This window comes from Emys orbicularis, chromosome 2, assembly GCF_028017835.1.
Source record: "Emys orbicularis isolate rEmyOrb1 chromosome 2, rEmyOrb1.hap1, whole genome shotgun sequence".
Classification (NCBI taxonomy): domain Eukaryota; kingdom Metazoa; phylum Chordata; order Testudines; family Emydidae; genus Emys; species Emys orbicularis.
In genome coordinates, this window is record NC_088684.1 from 108,241,833 (window position 1) to 108,263,972 (window position 22,140).

The window sequence follows — 22,140 nt, forward strand, 5'->3', positions numbered from 1 at the left end:
TTGTTTGAGCTTAGTTGTCATCTCTCTCAGTGATTTTGCCTATGAATAGGAAGCGAGCAGCTAGATGGGCTTCCCTGAAGCAGCAGAAGCAAGGGTGGTGCTCATTGAGAATGAGCGAGGGCATGACTCAGTTCTTGAACCCTGGAATATGGGGCACAGTCCCCCAGAGAAGTGGGGCAGGGGAGCCCAGCCCCAAACAAGGCAAGGGTGAGACTAACGACACTAACACTAACAATATCAGAAAAGAGAAACACTAATTACAACAGACAAATCGTTCTCGCAGGCAATCTATGAGTACGGAGGAACAAGGATTCCGACTCTGACCATGCAGTGGTAAGAGGGAACTGAGGAGGCGTCATCCCGCACAGCCTCATATAACCTCGCCTGCACCATGAGGCTACATACAGTCCACATGCCGTCCAACAGACTCTGCTACGGAAATCTTCCAGCTCAGACGCATGGCATTCATGTGCACCCACATTTGGAATACATATAGAGACCATTGCTCGAAGATTGATGAGTTGTAGATGAGGTGATAATTTAAGAGGTCATCTGCACTGACTGCTGGCTTTTTGAAGATTCAGCTTCTAATTCATATATTGGACTAATATATGTAACGTTTGCATTTTCAGAGAAGTTGGCAGGACAGCTGGTCAAAAACTGCAGAATACTTTTCATAAAACTTGTTAAAACTTTTTCTGAAAACTTTTTGTTGAATTTTTAAAAAATATTGGCCCTTTCAAAAGCAGGTTGAAAAGGGACAATTTTTTTTCATGGAAATTTTTTTGAAAAAAATGTTTGAAAGAAATTTTGATGAATTTTGAAATTTCTAGATTTTCAGATTTTTCCAGTTGGCAGTTCCCTCCTCTAAAGAACACACTATTATTTCCATTCACGGTGGTCACAGGTAACTTTTCCTGGCTTCCACCAGCTGGGATGAACATGGATCTCTGTCAAAGATGGTGACCCAAATATTTCTCAATGCCTGTTCCATACAGGAGGCAAACTCCAAACCCTAATATAAGATTTCAGGAGGAAACCCTGTGAAAGGAAATAGTTGTGAAGATTGTCTTCCACTTACTCCCCCTACTGGTTTCCCTCAGATTTGGCTCATTGTGAGGAGCCCTCAACCCTTGGGAAGATCTCCATTTAAAGCAAACCAAACTGTAATTTTATAATTGCAATTTAAGGAACAAAAATTAAAAGTGTCTTCTAAAAAGAGAATGAACATAAAGATTTTCATAATATAAGTCACATAATGAGACTTGTGACACTTCTTTTGTATGAAAGAGAAAAGGATACCACATAGGAGACTTATGACAGTCAGTATTTTTGACAATGGCAAAGCCATTCAATTTACATCATGACTTCAGCCTTCACTTTGCAAACCATTAGATGTTCAAGGTTCAGGTTGAAGCCATAGGAAATGAGTAAGGAAGCTCTAAAGGTGAGTTGCTGCAATTAGATGCAAATACATTAATTAGAGCAGATGCTAAACAGGAAGACACCTTCCATTTTTAATGAATTTTTAAAGACACAAATGTGCAGCAGGTGTGCTATTCTAATGTAATTGACCTTTTAAACAGTGGTCAGCAATGGGGTAATGCCCTTACTATCCAGAAATTTTCTTTTGTATTATTTCTCCTCTCTCTCGTTTTAGAAATGTTTACTTCAAGTTTTGAAGTTTATTAATTGTATTAATAATTATTTCCCTTCATTTTTAATTATTGATCATCCACTATTATTTGTGTTTATTCTGAGGGGGTTTTTTAAGATGTAAAATAAAAGTTTCGGAATATATATGCTTACCCTGCACTATAATCCTCTGAATGGTCATTACAACCTACCTGGCTAAGTGCTAGTCCTTTGAGTCAGGTGTTGATCCCAGTTTCTATTTGCACTGGATGAATTGGTACTAAGGAGATGTATAGAGCAACTACATAATTTATCCAACTTCTGAACCTCCAAAGAAGAAGGAAAACACCATCAACGATGTACTTAAGCCCTGAATCTGCAAGCACTTAAGCACATGCATAATTTTACTTGAGTATTCCCATTGAAATCAACTATAGGGAGCAGCACGGGCTATTCGCTTGAGTATATACCCAGGGTCCCATCTGGGTTTGTACGACCCATGCTGCTGCCTGTGCTGCCGTGGCTTCACTGCTATTATTATTCAAGCTAGCTAGATCAAAGCTAGGTCCAGTATGTGCTGCAGTCACACCTCTGCAGTGTAGACATACCCTGGCGTAGCACAGACTCTCACCCCGACCTCTGCCAACCTTTGCTGCTTCCTCAGCCCAGTACTTTCAACCTATACCACTTCCCCAAGGTCATCTGTCCAGTCGCCCTGTTCTCTGCATCAGGTCCTCATCTACACTCAAAAGGAACAGTCTAATTGGAAAGTACTGAGCTGGGGAAGCATTTCAGGGATGCACTCTCTCTGACATAAGGGGCACAGGTTTCATTCTTTATCTGACATGACTGAACACCATCAGTTAGTAAAATAAAGGATGGCAGGTTAAAACAAAACTATATATTTACCTCAAATATTTGAAAAAAATGTGTCTCTACTGAAACTTTTCGAAAATGTTTATCCAGATTTCAGTGCTTTTTCCACAGGATTTCAATGTTAAATCAGCCTCTTGTTTTTGTAGGCCCCGATTCTACAAAGCACATAAGTAAATGCTTAATTCCAAGCAGATGGGTAAGCTCATCTCTATTTAGCAATGGACATATGCATATATTTAAAGTTAATCACATACTTAAGTGTTTTACTGACTTGGGTTGTAATCTGATTAATTTCAGGAAAATGGCACCTTCCAATGAGAAGTAAATTTTACTTTTTTTAAACATTCCCATTATATTTCTACAATTATAACAACAATTGAAATACTTTTTGTGCAGAGAGTGGTTCCCCCTCAAAACAAACCCTCTTCTCAATACTGATCAACTTGTATAATGTATGGAAGACAGCAGTTTCATAAGATACTCAGTTGGCATGTCACTGAATTAATATATGGTTTTACCTTCACTTGCCAATTGGTAATTTCTGTTTTGCTATGAGTAGGTAAATTCTTGGAGGCTCATTCCACTTAGAGATATAATGAAAAGCAATGAAGTAAAATGAGGATTTTATGGGGAATGACTTACTGATTGGAGCAGAAACTGGCCATGGAAAATGAGTTAAGAGATTAAAGCAAACATAAGAAAATAGAAGCATATAATATAGACCGTTTAAATCATTAATCTTTCTACTTCTACAGCGGTTACATTCATCATGCTTCAGAATCAAGTGCACTTCTTCCAGTAGATATGAGAGATGATAGACAGCATTCAGTAATGTTTGAATAACAAATTTATTTTCATTTAGGGACTCACTCTGTAAAAGCTTACTATTGTGTGTCGTATTTACTATTGCGAATACTCCCTTTGGACTGGATTGCACCTTCTGATCCGTCCAAGTAAGAGGCAGTGCATAATTCTGCTGCAACAGGACCAGGGCAGGGACCAAACAGTGACTGAGAGTCACGGTTTGATCCCTGCTTCCCTGTTGCACCAGCTCAGCTTTGCTGGCCAGCACATTGAGGGAAGGCAGAGACTAGGTTCTGCCCACTCCCTACCCACCTGAGTAGAATTGTGAATAGCAGCCGGCTGGCAGCTATGCTCTCCAGCAGTGGCAGTGGGCCTGCATCTGCAGGTGTGCAGTCAGGCTCACAATTCAGCTCATTGACGTCATTGAGAGTACTAGCTTATGGCAAGCACTATGCCTGGTGGAAAGTCTTTACAGCACTGGGCCTTTACATGCAAGTAGTTACACACAATTGTTGAATTCCTCGGCTACTCAGATATGCTCAGAGGAATCCACACAGACATTCAGACTTAAAATAGGCACTTATTCGTTTTTACTTTCAGAGCAACTTGAAATATCACAGTATCTGTATGTATTTTCTAACCTTTGTTTCACTCTTTGTGAGTTCATCTGTTTGGCTTGCATCAGCTGGAACACTACTTGGGATTCGCACTTAATTTTTTATGGTGCAACTTGAGTATGTGTCATCACAGTGCAAATGATAATAAACTATTTTTGAAACATGTTCTGCCATGTCTGCTTCTAACAGAGGGTATGAAACCACATAGGTATTTAAATTTACATTAAAAGTCAAAGAAAATTTCCCGTTTCAGAGTAGCAGCCGTGTTAGTCTGTATCCGCATAAAGAACAGGAGTACTTGTGGTACCTTAGAGACTAACAAATTTATTAGAGCATAAGCTTTATATTCTATATGCATCCGAAGAAGTGGGCTGTAGCCCACGAAAGCTTATGCTCTAATAAATTTGTTAGTCTCTAAGGTACCACAAGTACTCCTGCTCTTTTTGAGAAAATTTGCCAAAGATTTCCATTTGTTTTTTATTTTTCCCCCATATGAAATCATTGTCCCTTATGTTCTTATCTGTTTTTCACAGGCCTACATATAGAGATCTCACTACAGAAATATTTATTCTCCATTTTTCTGTTCCTTCTGTGACAAACTTTTTGAAAGCATATTTTTCAATTGTCAAGATTCTTTATGTGGCGATAAAAGCCACTTGATTTACAGAATCCCAGAATATCAGTCTCTCCCTTTTATTTTTGCATGAAAGTCCCAGATCTTAGAGATTGTAGGGCGTAATCAGAATAGAAAAAAAAAGTCAAGAATCATTTTAGATAAAGAACATCTATAATTGTATTTTTTTTTTTAATTGATCACCTTTGGTGCAAGCTCCTGTTCTTTCTCCAGACCAAATTGTTTTGTATCTTTCCAAAGCTAACTGATAAATGCAGCTAATTGTATGTAGTGTAAACTACATATGAACCAAAGACACAAATAGTTATATTTTCAATATTCTATACCTAAATTATAACTGCAAAACATTATTGTACATGTAGCCGAGTATAGCAATGGTTCTCAAACTTTTGTACTGGTGACCCCTTTCACACAGCAAGCCTCTCCCCCCTTATAAATATATATATTTAACACCATTGTAAATGCTGGAGGCAAAGTGGGGTTTGGGGTGGAGGCTGATAGCTCGCGACCCCCCATGTAATAACTTGGCGTCCCCCTGGGGGGTCTCGACCCCCAGTTTGAGAACCCCTGGAGAATACAAATGATTATTTCATGTGTACTTTATTCACACACTCAAATGTGAGATTTGCATGTACAGTTTAGGGGCCAGCTTTTTAAAATGTGGCCCAAACTGTCTTTTTCAAACTTCTGTATCAGTTGTGTTCTTTTCTACCAGATAAATGCACTTCCAGCTCACTGTATGGCAAAATCAAGATACATTATCCAGTCTTCAGTTCAGATAGTTAAAAGTGTGTATCCAACAGGGATAGCTACAGGGTAATAACCCATTTTCTTTCCTCTGAAAAGCCCTATTTCAGGTGTATATCAACTATGCAACATACTTTTTACATTTCAGAGAGCCTAAGAAAGGTATAGAATGGTATGAACTTGTAGAGGTAGAATCATTCTTATCTCTGAGAAAAATCCTACCTTTTAGCACTGACATATTTATCTTAAGTAAAAAACTGACACAGTATTATGAATATAGCATTGTATTGTATGACCTTCTTGCCAGTCATGGCTTTCCTTTTTTCTACTAACAAACATAATATTCAGCTATACATAATAGTTGATTCTCACTGTTTTTAATACAAATTGTTATAGTTTTAAAGAATATTACCCCTTTGGCTTATTTCTTTTCTTTCTTTGTCTGTACCTCATTATTATATCTCCCCCTTCTTTTGGCTTTATGATAAGGTCAGTGAGGAAGTCTTTACTTAAGGCACAGGTCTAGGAATCAAGAGGTCTTGGTTCTCTCTCAGCTGTGCCACAGACTTCCTGTGAGACCTAGGACAAGCCACTTAACCGCTCTCTATCAGCAGCCACATCTGTTAAAGGGGATTTCACCTTTACATTTACCTCTCTAATAGGTGTGTTTCTTCTCTTCCTTTGCCTATTCAGATTGTTTTGAAGTTTAATCCATTTGTGTTTGTAACTCACTTGGAGATCTTGGGAGGAAGGAACAATAGAAAAGCACAGTATCCTCAGTCCTATTTCTAGGCCTTGTCTACACTACGGGGCTAAGTCTACCTAAGTTACACTACTCCAGCTATGTGAATAACGTAACTGGAGTCGACGTTGCTTAGGTCGACTTACCGCGGTGTCTTCATTGCGCTGCGTTGACGGGAGATGCTCTCCCGTTTACTTGCCTAAACTCTTCTCATTCTGGTGGAGTACCAGAGTTGACCAGAGAGCACTCTGCTGTCGATTTAGCGTGTCTTCACTAGACCCGCTAAATCGACACCCGCTGCATCAATTGCAGCAGCGTCTATCTCCCCGGTAGTGAAGACGAGCTCTCAGTAATTCCAAATGCAGATGTCAACAAAATTTGAAGACTATTTTGTGCTTCTTTGGTGGTTTGCATCTGAGGATTCCAAATATTATGAACTAGAACTCAAAAATACCCTTTAGGTTGGTAAGTATATCAGATTGACACACAGAGGTTAACACATGACTTGCCCAAGATCCAACCGGAAGTATGTGGAACAAAGGGCTGAGGGCAGAGGCCAGTTCTTCTGACTTGCTTTCTTTCCTGTGCCTCAGATCTCAAACCAAGCCTAGTCTTGATTTGATTCCCTTATGAGTTTAAGCAGATACTATACCAGGGGTCAGCAACCTACAGCAAGTGTGCCAAACACGGCACGCGAGCCGATTCTGAGTGGCACGCTGCCTGCCCGGTGAGAGGAGGAGGAGGAGGGGCGGAGGGGCCGGAAAGCGCCATGCTGGGGGAAGAAGCGGGGGTGGGGGGAAGCTTGGCTGCGGCAGGACCAAGCTTCTGCCTCCTGCCCCAGCAGGGGAGAACGGTGGGGGGGGGGGGCAGTCCTGGCCCCCCGCCCTTCCCTGCGGGGGCAGGAGGCAGAAGCTTGGTCCTGCGGCAGCCAAGTTTCCCTCCTCCCCTGCTTCTTCCCACAGCTTGGTGCATTCCGGCCCCTCTGCCCCTCCTCCTCCCTCTCCCTGCCGGCGATGGCCCTTGCGAGGGGGAGGGGGAGCGGAGCCGAGCCGAGCGGCAGCGTGCACACAGCTCCGTAGAGCAGGCAGAGAGAGGTAGGGACGGGCCTGGGGGAAGGGGGTGGAACAGGGAATATCCCTCCCAGCCCCCTGCCATGAGCCGCTCAGGGCAGGGGGCTGGGAGCACCCCCATGAGCCGAGCACCCCAGCCTTCTGCCCTGCACCCCCCACACTCCCCAAACCTCTGCCCTGACCTCGAGTCGCCTCCAACACCCAGCCTTCTGCCCTGCACCTCCACAGCCCCATCTCTCTGCCCTGACCTCCCCCCAACACCCAGCCTTCTGCCCTGCACCTCCACACACACCCCAGCCCTCTACCCTGACCTTGAGTTGCCCCCAACACCCAGCCTTCTGCCCTGCACACCCACACCCCCCCCAGCCCCCTGCCCTGACCTCGAGTTGCCCCCAACACCCAGCCTTCTGCCCTGAACCCCCACACCCCCCAACCCTCTGCCCTGACCTCGAGTCGCCTCCAACACCCAGCCTTCTGCCCTGAACCCCCACGCCCCCCAACCCTCTGCCCTGACCTCGAGTCGCCTCCAACACCCAGCCTTCTGCCCTGCACCCCCACAGCCCCATCTCTCTGCCCTGACCTCCCAACACCCAGCCTTCCGCCCTGCACCCCCACACCCCCCAGCCCTCTGCCCTGACCTCCCCCCAACACCCAGCCTTCTGCCCTGCACCCCCCACACCCCTCTGCCCTGACCTCGAGTCGCCTCCAACACCCAGCCTTCTGCCCTGCACCTCCACACACACCCAGCCGTCTGCCCTGAACCCCCCCCACACACACCCAGCCTTTTGCCCTGCACCTCCACACACACCCGAGCTCTCTGCCCTGACCTCCCCCCAACACCCAGCCTTTTGCCCTACACCTCCACACACACCCCAGCCCTCTGCCCTGACCTCAAGTCCCCCCCAACACCCAGCCTTCTGCCCTGCACCTCCACACACACCCCAGCCCTCTGCCCCAAACCCCCCCCCCAATACCCAGCCTTCTGCCCTGCACCTCCACACACATCCCAGCCCTCTGCCCTGACCTCGAGTCGCCCCGCTCAGCCCACTGCAGGCCTAGGTGAACAGAACCCCAGGCTGGAAGCGGGCTGAGCACGCTGGCGGCGTAAGATCAGCATTTTAATTTAATTTTAAATGAAGCTTCTTAAACATTTTGAAAACCTTGTTTACTTTACATACAACAATAGTTTAGTTATATAATATAGACTTATAGAGAGAGACCTTCTAAAAAACATTAACGTGTATTACCGGCACACGAAACCTTAAATTAAAGAGAATAAATGAAGACTCGGCACACCACTTCTGAAAGGTTGCCTACCCCTGTACTATACTAATAATTGACCCAGTCCTGACCAACATCCTGTTGGTAATTACAGCCTGTTGCTGACGCATTTCTAATTGGATACTGTTTCTCGACCCCTGCATCTCATAGTTTACCCTCTATAACTCTCCTCTCCCGTGTTTTTAATTTTCACCCTTTACATCCACAGTTACAAAACAAAGAATTCAGGGTTCCATATGTGCCCATTACATGGGTATGGAATGGGTTATCTGAAGGTAAGATATTCATTAAAAATTAATGCCTTATTCATAATAATCATTTAATTTGGAAAGTTTTTTCATAGGTAAATGGATCTGAGGAACAGATGAGAGATTAAGCACTCGCTAATACATTCATACAGATGGGCCTCACACAATAACATGGGGCCTACTAGAGCTGACCAGCTGGGTAGCTTGTAGATTATCAGAGAAATGTCAGACCTGGAAACAAATTATACATCCTGTTGATTAGAACCACCACCACTTTCCATAAAGTGGATATGTAGATTTTTTAAATACGCAACTTTAATCTACACTAAAAATCTCATCTTTTATCAGGTTTCCACTAATAGATAATACTTAAGTAAGCAGCAAAGTATGTTTTATACTGATTTTTTTATTATTATTTAAATGTGTTTAAAAGAATTGCACTCTTCCCTCTCAGCACCTTTCAGATTCAGGACAAAACAAAACTTCTTGGTTACTATTTAAAGATCTAATACTTTGGATTCAAATTCAGGCTCCCTAGTCTTTCTCTTTCCTGAATTGAGCTGTGTTCCTATCATGCTGAGTCTTCAACATACTAGTTTTCTAGATGATGCATTTTATTTGGAGGAGCCTCCATTTCCTTTCTTTTGGCAGATTTCAGGGCAATTTGTGTCACTTCTCTCTCAAGGTCTGTAATGTTGACTTTGCAAGATACTGTTTCCCTTACACAGTTACCCATAATTATAAATAATGAAAATAATGTGCCCAGCTGATGTGGAGAGGGAGCTATCAACAAGACAGTAAAAGTTGAGGATCTCTTTCCCAGCTTGCTAACTAGAACACTCTGGCCTAAACTAGACTCCCACAGAGATCAGAGGGATTTGCACCTAAGAGCAGGATATGTCTACTCTCTCATTCTGACCATCAATGTACTACTCCAGTCCACTCTAAGATCTCACAGCCAAACGTATCAAATTCCCTCCCGCAAGCCACAAAGTCATGCTGAATACGAATATGAAATGGAGGAGCATTTTGATGTTTGTAATTAAGAATGTAAACTCAATGACGAGGAAGCAAGGGAAACAACCTGCTGAATATATTCAGCATGGCCCCTGGAGGGTGTATAAAGCTGGCACCCACAGAAGATGAGAATAAGAACTTCACGCTTCTTTCTGGTGAAGAAAGTTGCCACACATGCTCACTACCATGAGCAAGGGGGCTTCGTTGAAAGGTAAGTCTCTTGCCATTGGCTTTTTGATATTTTGTGTGTGTGTGTGCGTGCGCGTGTGTGCTTCCTTTAAGTTAGAGTGAATTTGGTATGGAATGAAGAAAGGTGTTGGAGTGACAGGTCTGTAGACTGAAGTCCTCTCTTTAGCCATACAACAGATACAGTACAGGCAGCATCAGTGCAAGCTTCCTCCATCTCTACGTGGAGAGTCTATTCCTAGGAGTGAGAAGGTAGTTTGGTCCCTATATCTATTCAGTCCTTTATCTGTTGGCCTCTCTGAGGGCTTGTCTTCATGTACAGTGCAGCTGCGCTGCTGTAGTGCTTTAAAGGGTATGTCTACATTACCCAGCGCTGTGACATCGGCAGTGTAGATGTGCTTTATCGCCAGGGGAGAGCTCTCCCAGCAATAAAAAAACCCCACCCTGAACGAGCAGTGGTAAAGCGCTGTCTATACTGGTGCTTTTCAGCGCTAAAACTTTTGTCATGCGGGGCAGTGTTTTTTCACACCCCTGAACGACAAAAGTTGTAGGTAGACACGGCCTTAGTGAAGATGCTACTATACTGACAGGAGAGCTTCTCCCATCTCCACCTTCTTGAGAGTTGGATTTCTCACATCCCTGAGCAATGTAATTATACCAATATAGGACTGTACTGGCCTCAGACTAACAGGAGTACTGATTAATGTCAATTATAATTGATTTAAGGATGTGACATCGGCACACCCAGATTGCCTATTTATTTCACAAAAACCACTGAATAGCTGTCAGAAAGCAATGACTTTCAGTCATTACCTACATTGTCCAGAATCAAACTAGGGATTTACAAGTGAATGGCCCTGTAACCTAATCCCAATCTCTTGAGCCATGTAGTCTTAATGTTCCTTCACCATCTGATTCTTTCCCAGCACACTCCTCTATCTGCAGCATTTTGAGTGCACATTGTTTATGGGGTTTGCATTATAATGGTTGTGTAGATAAAATGAATTTTTCTTGAGTTCAGAGCCAGGGAGAAACTTGCTGAATTACATGCTATTCCTTTAATTCAAAAATGAATACATTTGATAAAACAGTATATTTATCAAGTCATTTTTCTGGGGGAATTCTACCTCTAGCTGCATGGGATACTAATATTTGAACCAATGTATTAATTTATCAGGTATTATTTTTTTAAAGATTTCACTGTACTTCTGCGCATATTTTATTTCACTGGGTAGAAAACTGATTCTGTCAAGTTAATGTTAAAAGTTTTACCAGATCTGTTTTGTCTGTAAGACATTCAGAAGTCCTTTGTAAAAGCTTCAAAAGATCAGAAAGGGACTGAAGTACACTATGGGTTTTGTTAGCAGTAGGCACTTTAGGGTTAAACTCAAATTGCTAAACAGCACAGCTGCTGGAAATCTTTTGAGGGAATTCCCAGGACAATCAAAATCTTTAGAGAGTGACATAACCACCCTCCCTCAAAATTAATTTAAAAACTGCAAACATTTGCAAAGAAGAAAAGCACATTTGTGGAGGGCCGGGAGAAAAATAAAAGGGAGCAACCTACTTTTCCAACTATGTATCTATGAAAATATAATTATGTATTTATATTTACAAAGTGGGGAAGGCTGATTTTCCCCCACTTATTGCTGTATAATGAAGGCAGTACAGTGGTAAGAGACAGTAGAGAGTGCAGTATATTGTAACACAGGGAACACTGTTTCCTAAAAAATTGTGGTAGTTTCTGCTATATGACGCCTTCTAAATCCATATATCTGCATTTTGTTTTTTGTTTTAAACCTGAATAGGTGTGCTGCTGGTGGTTCTGCTGGTATCTAACATGTTCCTGTCAAAGAAAGGTGTGACCTCATTGCCAATCTGTCCCAGTGGGTCTGTTGGTTGTCAGGTCTCCCTTGGGAATCTTTTTGACCGTGCAGTTAAACTCTCACACTACATCCACTCCCTCTCCTCAGAAATGTTCAACGAATTTGTAAGTACTCAGCCTTTTATGAGTGAGACTTGACAGAAACTGCAGTACAATACTTTAAAAAAAAAACACAAGTGGAGCTTAGCAATATGAAATGGTTCAGGCTTGGGGAAACAGGGTTAGTAGTGTCTGTGTCCACTATAGCACGCTCCCCTCCAGAGTCTGGAATGGAACTCGAGATTCCTGAGTCTCATCATACCTCTGCGGTCAGCAAATATCTGTGAAACCCACTGGCAACGTCTGTCATTCCCCTCCAGCGCTGGTCCACACAGAAGTAACAACCTACGACTGCTATGAGTTACTCCACTAGGTCCAGTGGCAGAGGTCTGTGTGGTGGAGCTAAAGGTTCTGACCCTGCTGATGAATCAAGTGGGTGTCAATAAGGTGCCACGTGCCGGAATTTCTGTTCTTTCAGTTTGCTTTTCAAAAAGACCTATGAAATTGCACAATAAACTACATTAAAGGAACATTAAGGTTGAAAACTCGAGCACTCAAAAGTTAGGAAATACCAGAATGAAGGTTGCCTTTTCAACCTTAATTCATCCCCCTTATCATACACATGAGGATTGGGCTTGGAAGGATTGGTAAATGTCAGTACTTTGTGGATTTCACCATACACATAAACCAACGAACATTTCCATCGACAATAATCAAAATGGTACAGATAGGCAAAGTAATAAACATGCTGCTTGAGAACTTATTACAGTTTGCTTTAAGGATATTTAGTTTCTATATTTGATATGTGGTGCTGACAATTTGTGTTTTAACAGTTATAAAGCTTTAACCTTTTGAATCTCAGCATCTATTGTCTGATCCTCCTCATCATCTGACCTACTCATTTCCCACAACTATTAAATAGCTAATAAAATGTTTTAAAATAGCCATAGATATTATCCATTGAAATTATAAAAAAAGAAAAATCAAATTCTGCCAAGCCTTATTATGATGCAGTCTTTAATTTTACATGATCACATACTTTTTCCCCCCATAGGACTGGACCTTTAGTTTTCTACAAACAACATTAAACATTTCCTAGGACATAAGCAAACTGTACCAGGTCTCATTAAAATGACCCTTTTTTCAGAAAGATTGGATCTGGACTGACTCAATACAAACTCAGACATCAAGTTACTCTATTCCTTCTAGACTCAGTGATGTGCAGGCTTTCAGTCACTGACTGCTGAGTTTATACATGCTTGATATAAAATGTGATGGCAAGAGTATAGGTGCCAATATTTGAAAATTATTAATAAGGCAGTTTGGGAGGGAGAGGAGGAAGTAGAAAAATTATCTCCAGTGAAATATACTGAACAAGATTATTCTTTTGGAAGGACAGTTATAAAGAGTCATAAGCAAGCCATAGGCCAGTTACATCTGGAATATTTGAGGAAACTGCCATTCCTATCACAATATATTTAAACAACTTCAAAATTGTAAGGTAGAAAAAAGATATCCACATAGTTCATTCTGTGGACCACTTTATAAGAAAGATTCTCCTCACACACATCTTACCCCCTAGATCTCCAAATCCCCTATTTGATTCTCAAAATGATTTAGTTTTTCAGACCACCAGGAAGGGTTGTAAGAACCACTATACTAAAATATAGGACCTATCCCTTCTAAACAGATTCTGTGCAGGAATCTAATCCCAGAAAGTACACCTCTACCCCGATATAACGCTGTCCTCAGGAGCCAAAAATCTTACCGCGTTATAGGTGAAACCGCGTTATATCGAACTTGCTTTGATCCACCGGAGTGCGCAGCTCCATCCCCCCCCCCTCCCCGAGCGCTGCTTTACCGCGTTATATCCAAATTCGTGTTATATCGGGTCGCGTTATAGCGGGGTAGAAGTGTATTTTCCTTCCACAGTTTTAGGTCATATCAACTCAAATAAAAGAATCTAATCCCAACTACTTCTCTATATAGTGGCTGGACAAACACAGCACATGCAGAGATGAAACCAAAGGGAAAATACCTACTTAATTTCCTTTAGAATATCTTATCCACAACTCATCTATTTATTTATTTATTTCATAAATGCATGTTGTTGTTGATCCACAGGATGAGCGCTATGCTCAAGGTCGGGGATTTATTACAAAGGCCATTAATGGCTGCCACACTTCCTCCCTAACCACTCCTGAAGACAAGGAGCAAGCTCAGCAGATTCACGTGAGTCTCATTTTTAACCTATTTCAGAATGAAAGGAGGAGAAAGAGGCAATAGTGAATTTAGAGATGGCTAGGTCACAGCTAGTTGAAAGAGATAAAACAGTTAATTCAAAATCAAATGCAAGGAAAAGAAAAGTAGAAAATGTCAAATACTGATGAAAATTCTTACAGATATTCAGTTTCAATATATGTACTATAAAAGAAACAATCTTATTCCTGTTGCTCTCAGTCTCCCTCTCTTTGTATGTTACATTCAGTTACTGCATACTGTTTCAAATTACATTATAAACTCTCTGAAGCAGAGGCCAAGTCTTTCTTTATATCTGTATAGCACTCTCATAGGAGCCTTTGGGCATTACTTTAATACAACTAGATAATAATTAAGCATGATAATAATAAAGGTACGGGAAGGAGCAAAGCGGGCATCAGTAGTCAAAGAGACGCATAAATACAGGAGGTACTATGCTATTGGCTCTATAGTTACTGTAGCAGTTGACAGACTCTAAATAGATAACCATGCAATAGCCACCAGATAAGAAGTGGCCACATCATCACTCAGATACAGAGACTTTAACAACACAAGGTAATTGTAACAATCAAACAACTTGTAAAGAGAGTCATGTTGGATATTGCCACATTAAATTCTGTATTCTCCATTTTATGATGGCAGCCGTAAACAGAGATGTGTATGTCCACCTTCTTTTAACCCTTGGAAATGCTTTGGAGAGGACAGTGTGCAAGCTTAATCACCAAAGAGTTACGCCAGAGTTTGATGTTTTCCCAGTTGCACCCTAGTCCGAGTTTTGCAATCCCAAGATCCTCCTTTTAGAATATTATGCAATAGGGTTACAAATTCTCTTTCTTTTAGCACAGGAGCAGATGCAGAATATAAGTCCCATGTGTCAACTTTAAAAGGTTTCTAGTGCCGCAGAATGGTTAGGAGCACCCCCAAAAGAGCAAAAGCTTTTTGAGCTTCCACCTAACCCCAAGCAGTGAAAGTTTCTAAAGAGAAGAACTTTCCCTGGAAGCAAAACTCTTCAAAGGGGATGAGGAAGGTGACAGGGTATGTTTACTATGCTCTGTAGACAGTAGAAATCCTTTATAAAAGGCATTAAGTGGCCTACCCCAGAGTGTATCTTCTATTCGGTGCTGAGATTTTTTTTCAGATCCCACCAGACTTCTAAATCTGTCTCATTAAAAATTGGCTAATTATCAAGTTAAATGCAATTCCATTCACAGAGGCTAAACCTAGTCACTCTCACTATACAATATACTGTGGAGACAATTTTGGTGATATTTTATATTTACAGTATTTTATCCGTTCATCCAATTCTCTTTTAACACATTGTTAATAATAACTGATTGTATGTACATGAATACACCATTCGCAGAGGGGTGAACTGAAATATATGGAGAAGACAAGTGATGTGCCAAAGGGCACACTGCAAATCAGTGACAGAGCTAGAAATAAAATCTAGGTTCCCTCAGTCGTAGACCACTGCTCTAACCTGAATACAGCACTGCCTCCTCATGCTACCTTCATACAGTCTTTTTGCTTTAACTGCATCTTCTTAACGTTGATGACTAGCATGAAGACCTACTGAATTTAGTGCTCGGAGTACTGCGCTCCTGGAATGATCCCCTGCTCCACCTGGTCTCTGAAGTGCAAAGTATCAAAGAAGCTCCAGATACCATCCTCTGGAAGGCTGTGGAGATTGAGGAACAAAACAAGCGTCTTCTAGAAGGAATGGAGAAAATAGTTGGACAGGTAGGTGAGCATTAGGGCCTTGATATCCTAGTTCAAAGCTCCCTGGAAGCCACATACAGGAGTAGGCTCACTCTGTTCAGAGCAGGAGAGCGATGGAGATGGAGGGGGAGGGATTCTCAGGACTCATCTGCTCTAACTGATTCCAAACATGCTGTCCCTAAAGGGACCCTATGAAGATTGGCATGGCATAGCTTAGCTTCCATCCTTCCTGAACACATCCCTACACCAGGGGAGGGTGCAGTTGGAGCAGGACCTGGGTCTGCCGGTGTTGCATCACAAAAGAGGCACTAGATGAGAGGCTGAATTGTAATTGAGAATCTGGCCCACAATGTTGCCCATTAAAGAAGCAATGCCTTAATTCCTTCCCTTTTGGCCACTAAGAAACTATATGCTTTTATTGCACTACAGTTTTGGTGTCTATGTGTAGACAGAAGGAAGGGATCACCTTTTATAAACAAACAGTTGACACAAAAAGATCCTGCTACGTCCAACATATGCTACAACACTGACAAGCAGAATTATTATAACTAGACGCTAGCATGCTTCCTTTTATACTCAATGATTAATCTTTGAAATGTGTGCTGTCTTAACCTTGTGAAGTGGTTTGTGGATGCTGTGTTAATATCCTTTGCCTAATTTTTAATCATCTTTATATTTCTCTAAAGAGGCTAGAAAGTCAGATTACTTTTAATTTTAAGAACAAGTCATTCTGTTTATTAGAGGGGAAGGAGAACTTTTTTCCCTCCACAAATGGGTATTCACTTGTATCTAAGATTATGCCAGGCCTAACGATGCCTCCTGGCAAAAGTTTCCACTATGCAAGAGGCTTTACTCTAGTAATGGAATGATTGTGATGCAGAAATGCATAGCCCATATATGTACTAGAGATGATAGCACCGACTATTATTAAGGTACACAACATTTCCCATTATAAGACCCTGTTTCCAGTTGCTTATAACTTTGCCAAACTACCTATTTGGGCTGAAATTTCCCATGCTGGGTGTCTGCCTCAGGCTGGATTATTTGGAAAATTTTAACCAAAATGGCTGAGTCATTTCCAAGAACAAAGCTAGGGAAAAATATTCTAGATGGCCGCATATTTTGGAGTAGCAACCTGAAATTTGACAGGTGGGTGGCCTTTGCCTCCACCTGAAGGTTCACCCAAATTGATCCAAGAGATAAGCCTTTGGAAATTTGCAGTTCACACATGCTCAATAGAGACTTGTTACAACTTTACAGCTTAATTCCCCAAACATTCCATCTGAACTGAGTATGCTCCAGCCTGGGGCTTCAGGGGCCCGAGAAGGACTTTCCCTGCAATTGATGTTCCTGGCTGCTCCAGGCTGTGATGAGTCTGGATCCAGGCACCAGAACTGAGAGTAGTGAGTCTGTCTTTCCTGTGCACTCAGTGCTCCTCATGCTTATCCCAGGCAGAATGGAAGAAGAAGGTGCCTTAATCGAATGTAGAGAGGATAAAATCCAGAACTGGTGGGGATGGGGGAGTAGAATGGGACAAGGAGCCTGGGGAGTGAAGACTGGGAGAGTTGGCATGGGGGAGATAACTGGGACTAGGAGTTTTGGGAAGAGACTGGGATTGGCTGGGCAAGGACACTAGCACTGGGAACTGAGTGGGTGGATGCTGAGATTGGATGAAGAGTTAGAGGAGACTGACTGGTAGCCAGAGTGGACAGGATGTGTGGGGCTGACTGGAAGCCTTGGAGGAAGAGAGATAAATTGGATGAGGAGCCAAGAGTGGGGAAATAGTACTGGAATGAGAAGCCTGAGTAAGGGAGTCTGGGACTGGCCACGTGAGGAGAAATGAGATTCGGACAGGCTGGAGAGGAAAGAGCAGAAGGAATCAAGCTTGGGGAAAAACAGGAAGAAGACTTTGTGGCCACTAGAGAACACATCTCTCCAAAGCCTGGAAAGGAATTCAAGATCCCTGAATCTAACCATTCCTCTCCTGAGAGCAAATATCTGTGAAACCCTCTGGCAGAGAGTTTCATCCCCTTATAGTACTGGTTCACATAGAGGATGACAACCTACTACTGCCATCATTTACTCCATTGGCTCAAGTGGCAGGGGTCTCTGTAGAGAATCTAAAGATTCCAACTCTGCAAATGTCCTATGTGGGTGTCAATATATCATCACATGAGGGAATTTCTGTTTTTTCCGTTTATTTTTTAAAAACCTAGGAAATTACACGCACAAAAACTGCATTAAAAGGACATTATTAAGGTTGCAAAGTCAAGCTCTCAAAAGTTAGGAAATGACAGATGAAGGTAGCCTGTGCAAACTTAATTCAGCCCCACTGTGCCTATCCATTATTATACAGTCTTTACTTACATGATCACAAACTATTTTTTCCACAGTACTCCTGCCTCATTCCGTGCACACATTGGACCTGCTCTTGGGATGAATCAGGGTTGGATAAAGAAAGAGGCTGTTGTCTGAAGGGGTCCCTGCCTTATTTACTTTGAGAAATCAGGTCTTAGAGGTCTCACAGATTCACAGATTCCAAGGCCAGAAAGGACCATTGTGATCATCCAGTCTGACCTCTTGTATAACACAGCCATAGAATATATTTCCTTTTGAACTAGAGGATTAGCACCCACATTTAGTGGATACTTTTTACTTTAATCTCTCTGTTCCTCAGTTCCCCATCCGTAAAGTGGGATATTAACAAAATAAATATTAAATAAATTCATTAATGTTTGTGAAACACTCAGATACCATGAGGAAATAATTCATTCTTCAGAGCAGGATTTGAATAGTGTGCAGTAAATAAGGCCTAGGTCACACATTGAGCAATGAGGAAAAAATAAAATATTGAATAGTGGTTCACTGAGTGCTGTCCATCCTGTGCACTGAATGAGGTAGGTACTCGGTGGAAAAAGTAATTTGTGATCATGTAATTAAAGACTGTATCATAATCCACACACACAAGGAGGGAACCTTAATTCTGGCATTTCCTTACATTGGAGTGCTTGACTTTGCAACCTTAATAATATTTTTAACATATATATATATATATATATATTGTAAGTAATATATATAGTATTGCTTACAATTCTCCAAACAGGAAAAGAGGTGTTTAAGAGTCTGTTCTTGAAGTCTTGCATTTTGCAAGAATTCCCTGACAATAAACATGGAATCTTTCATTGCAGAGGTGTCTTCCTCTCTGTCTTGGCTCTGGCTCCTGAGCATTATGAGAAAGTCCCTCCCCCCTTAGTTTGGTAAGGCTAGACAACGTAGCTGTTGTCTGACAGAACCTGTATATGCGTTATGAGTAACTGATTGAAAGCTTTCCTGACTAAAAGCAGCTCAAGTTTGTTTATGTTTAATGGGGCCTCTGACAGATCCCATAAATCAATCAGTAGCTGAACTGGACTTTACAAAGTTTCAGACTTCACTGGCTTTGGTCAAGCTCTAAACAGCTGAACATCCTTAAGAAGTGCTCACAGTATTCACCAACTTCTACTACAGCACACACAAAACATGGTCTTATTCTCTCAGTTTGGAGTCTGTTTAGACAGCAACCTGACTTTGTTCATGACCCCAACTGCATCTACCAATTAAAGCCAAGACATCTCCATCCACATCCATGTGTAAAACCTGCAGGAAGGGGTCCAAGATAACAGTGGAAATCAGGTGCTGCTAGAATCGTCTTCTTACATGTTCTCATTCTAGGAACAGATTTAGAGATCAGGTTGGAAAGATCAGTAGTGTCAAGTCATGGTTTCTTGTCCACCAGCAAGACTATTGCAGTGTGGCCAATAGCTTGTCCAGACAGAGACAGCCATAGGCAGTCTTGGTTTGTAGTTGTTCCCCACTGGTTTTCACAGGAGGGATGAATCAGCTTCACAAGTGGTGATAGGAACAGGTGATCTTCCTGCTATTAGGTATAGTTTTTCTTGACAAGAGAAAATAGATGAAAGCCTCTTCCAAATGAGGAGAGTTTAACCAGTCTTTATTTTAGATGCTCACTGACTACATGAGTTTTTACTCAATCTTCTATCAGATTTCACTGTATCACGTATGGTTTCCCCCTCATGTTGTACTGGACCCCAGTATTTGCTTTGTAGAAGTGGATATTTATATGAAGAAGCACTCTTGATGTCGGTCTCTGTCTTTAACATACTCCTGAGGCTGTCCATACCAGAGTCTTTGTCTCAGAGAAGGGCTGAGACAAAGCTGGGAGGGAGGCACATGTAAAGAAATCCCAAGAGCAGATCCATCCATCTGCCCAGGAAAACTTAAAGGCAGATTGAACCAATAGGCAATGCCACTGGCAGGGCTGCAAATGATGGAAGGAATGGCTTTGTTATGAAACCAGATTCCATCAGGCATTAGAGCAGGTAAGCACTGTATATACTGTAGAAGAGCAAACTTTTAGTGAAAGACTGATAGCAAAATCATATAGATACACATAGAAATATAATGTAGCATTATTTTGAGGTACAGATTTAATGTTCCATATATTAGGGTGTGTCATGCCCGCAAGATCTTTGGGACCATAATGTAAACCAGAGTTTTACAAGCTTTAATCAATTAGACAGCATACCCAAGGCAAGCATTACTTGGCTCTTTGGTGCTTTACCTAGAACTCTCTTGTCTGATTCCCTAGCTTCTATAGCTTAGCCTAGTAGTGCTGTCAATGAAATACTATCACTTTGTTTCCTTTTGATTAGGTTCATCCTGGTGAAATAGAAAATGAAGTCTACTCCAGGTGGTCAGGTCTCCCATCCCTGCAAATGGCAGATGAGGACTCCCGTCTCTTTGCCTTTTACAGTCTGCTGCACTGCCTGCGTAGGGATTCCCACAAAATTGACAACTACCTGAAGCTGTTAAAATGTCGCCTTATCCATGATAGCAACTGTTAAGTATTCCCTAGGCCCATCCCTCTCTGAAATGATATAACTAAATCGTTCAAAGAGGCCTTCTTGTTGCTTTGCCATTTTTTGTTGCAAACTTTTTGAGAAATTACATTGTGCTATATAAAGATCACCAATAACATTTATGCATGTTTGCATGGTTTCTGGCTGCAACCAATAATGTTGTTTATCTCAATGTTTAAAAACTTTTATCATAAATCCCTTGTACTGTAGTAATACACTGTACTGTTTACTTATCTCAGCTACTGGCATCTCAGTGATAACCAAATCATGCAAATACAAATAAAAATATTACTAAAACCAAAATGCATAAATATGTGAGTTGAATCAGTGCAGGAAAAATGGTTGCTACACCTTAAATCTTTAGCAACAGGAGCTTCTCCTTTTGGGTCTCCATCTCCAGTTATTGATGCACAACATGGGCTGTCCTAATTCCCTCCTCCCACATCCTACTCCTAAAATTAAAGGGATGTAATCTAGAGGATTAACCTCAGCACTGGAAAGCAAGGTGGTCCTCCATTCCAATCCTAATTCTCCCACTTTCCAAACATTACTAAATCCTCACAACAGCGCTAAGAATTACGCCTTTAGTATTACCTGCATTGTACAAGTAGGGAAGCAGAAGCTAAGAAAAGTTAAGGGACAAATTGTCTCCACTAATTTTGGGTGCTTCCATTTTTGGGCACCCAACTTGACACACTGAGGTTGAGCACCCAACAACTGAGTCACCTAAAATTATTAGGCATTTTGGAAAATTTGGGCCTACGGTCACACAGCAAATCAACTTGAGAACCAAGATTGGAACCTGGGCTCATAGTTACTAGGCACATAGTTATTTGATTAGACTACAATGCCTTGCCAGGCAAGTTACTTAATTTCTCCATGTCTCATTTTAACCATCTCTCCAGTGGGTGTAATGATAGTCGCCTATCTAAACTGCATGTACTGCGTACATATCTGGATATTTTAAATCCTTTATAACTTCATATTTCATTTGTATACTATATAATTATCCCCATTTTACAGCTATTTAATGAGAGGCAGAACAAAACAAACTTCTTCCTAGTCAGTCACTATTGACAACTGCTATAAGCAGCATCACTTTAGCCACCACTGAAATACAGCAAACTACGGTTGGGTGCAGCAGCAGTTTAACAGTCTACAGCTATAACAACACAACAGTTAAGGACAGGGAGCAAATGGGTAAAACTGGGTAGGCAGAATGTAGTTGCTCAAAGTGGAATTTCATCTGGATATTGGAAGTAACATCCCTTTTGTTGTAAAAACAATGCCACAAGTTCTTTACTGATCACAAATGCTTAGAACTTCAGTTTGAGATCTCATTTAAAAAAAAAAAAAGGCCACACATCTCTAGTCGCACTGTTCAGTACCAGCTCAGGAGGAAGAGCATGACCTATTGAATCACCACCAACTCAAGAGCTCCTATCTATGTGTTGAGATGTCC

The 22,140-nt window shown here is 41.7% G+C and overlaps 1 protein-coding gene across 1 annotated transcript; it reads left to right on the plus strand.

Moving 5' to 3' along the window:
- The first annotated feature begins 9,845 nt into the window (after positions 1-9,845).
- PRL (prolactin) lies at positions 9,846-20,663 on the plus strand. The gene is made up of 5 exons (XM_065398969.1): positions 9,846-9,882; positions 11,666-11,847; positions 13,906-14,013; positions 15,601-15,780; positions 20,472-20,663. The coding sequence occupies exons 1-5, from the start codon at positions 9,846-9,848 to the stop codon at positions 20,661-20,663; spliced, it is 699 nt and encodes a 232-aa protein (XP_065255041.1).
- Positions 20,664-22,140: the final 1,477 nt, after the last annotated feature.

Excerpts from the sequence above, each read along its gene's own strand:
- PRL (XM_065398969.1), top strand. The coding sequence starts at position 9,846 with ATGCTCACTACCATGAGCAAGGGGGCTTCGTTGAAAG. Across the intron at positions 9,883-11,665 it reads CAAGGGGGCTTCGTTGAAAG|GTGTGCTGCTGGTGGTTCTG; the intron begins GTAAGTCTCTTG and ends AAACCTGAATAG. Across the intron at positions 14,014-15,600 it reads AGCAAGCTCAGCAGATTCAC|CATGAAGACCTACTGAATTT; the intron begins GTGAGTCTCATT and ends GTTGATGACTAG.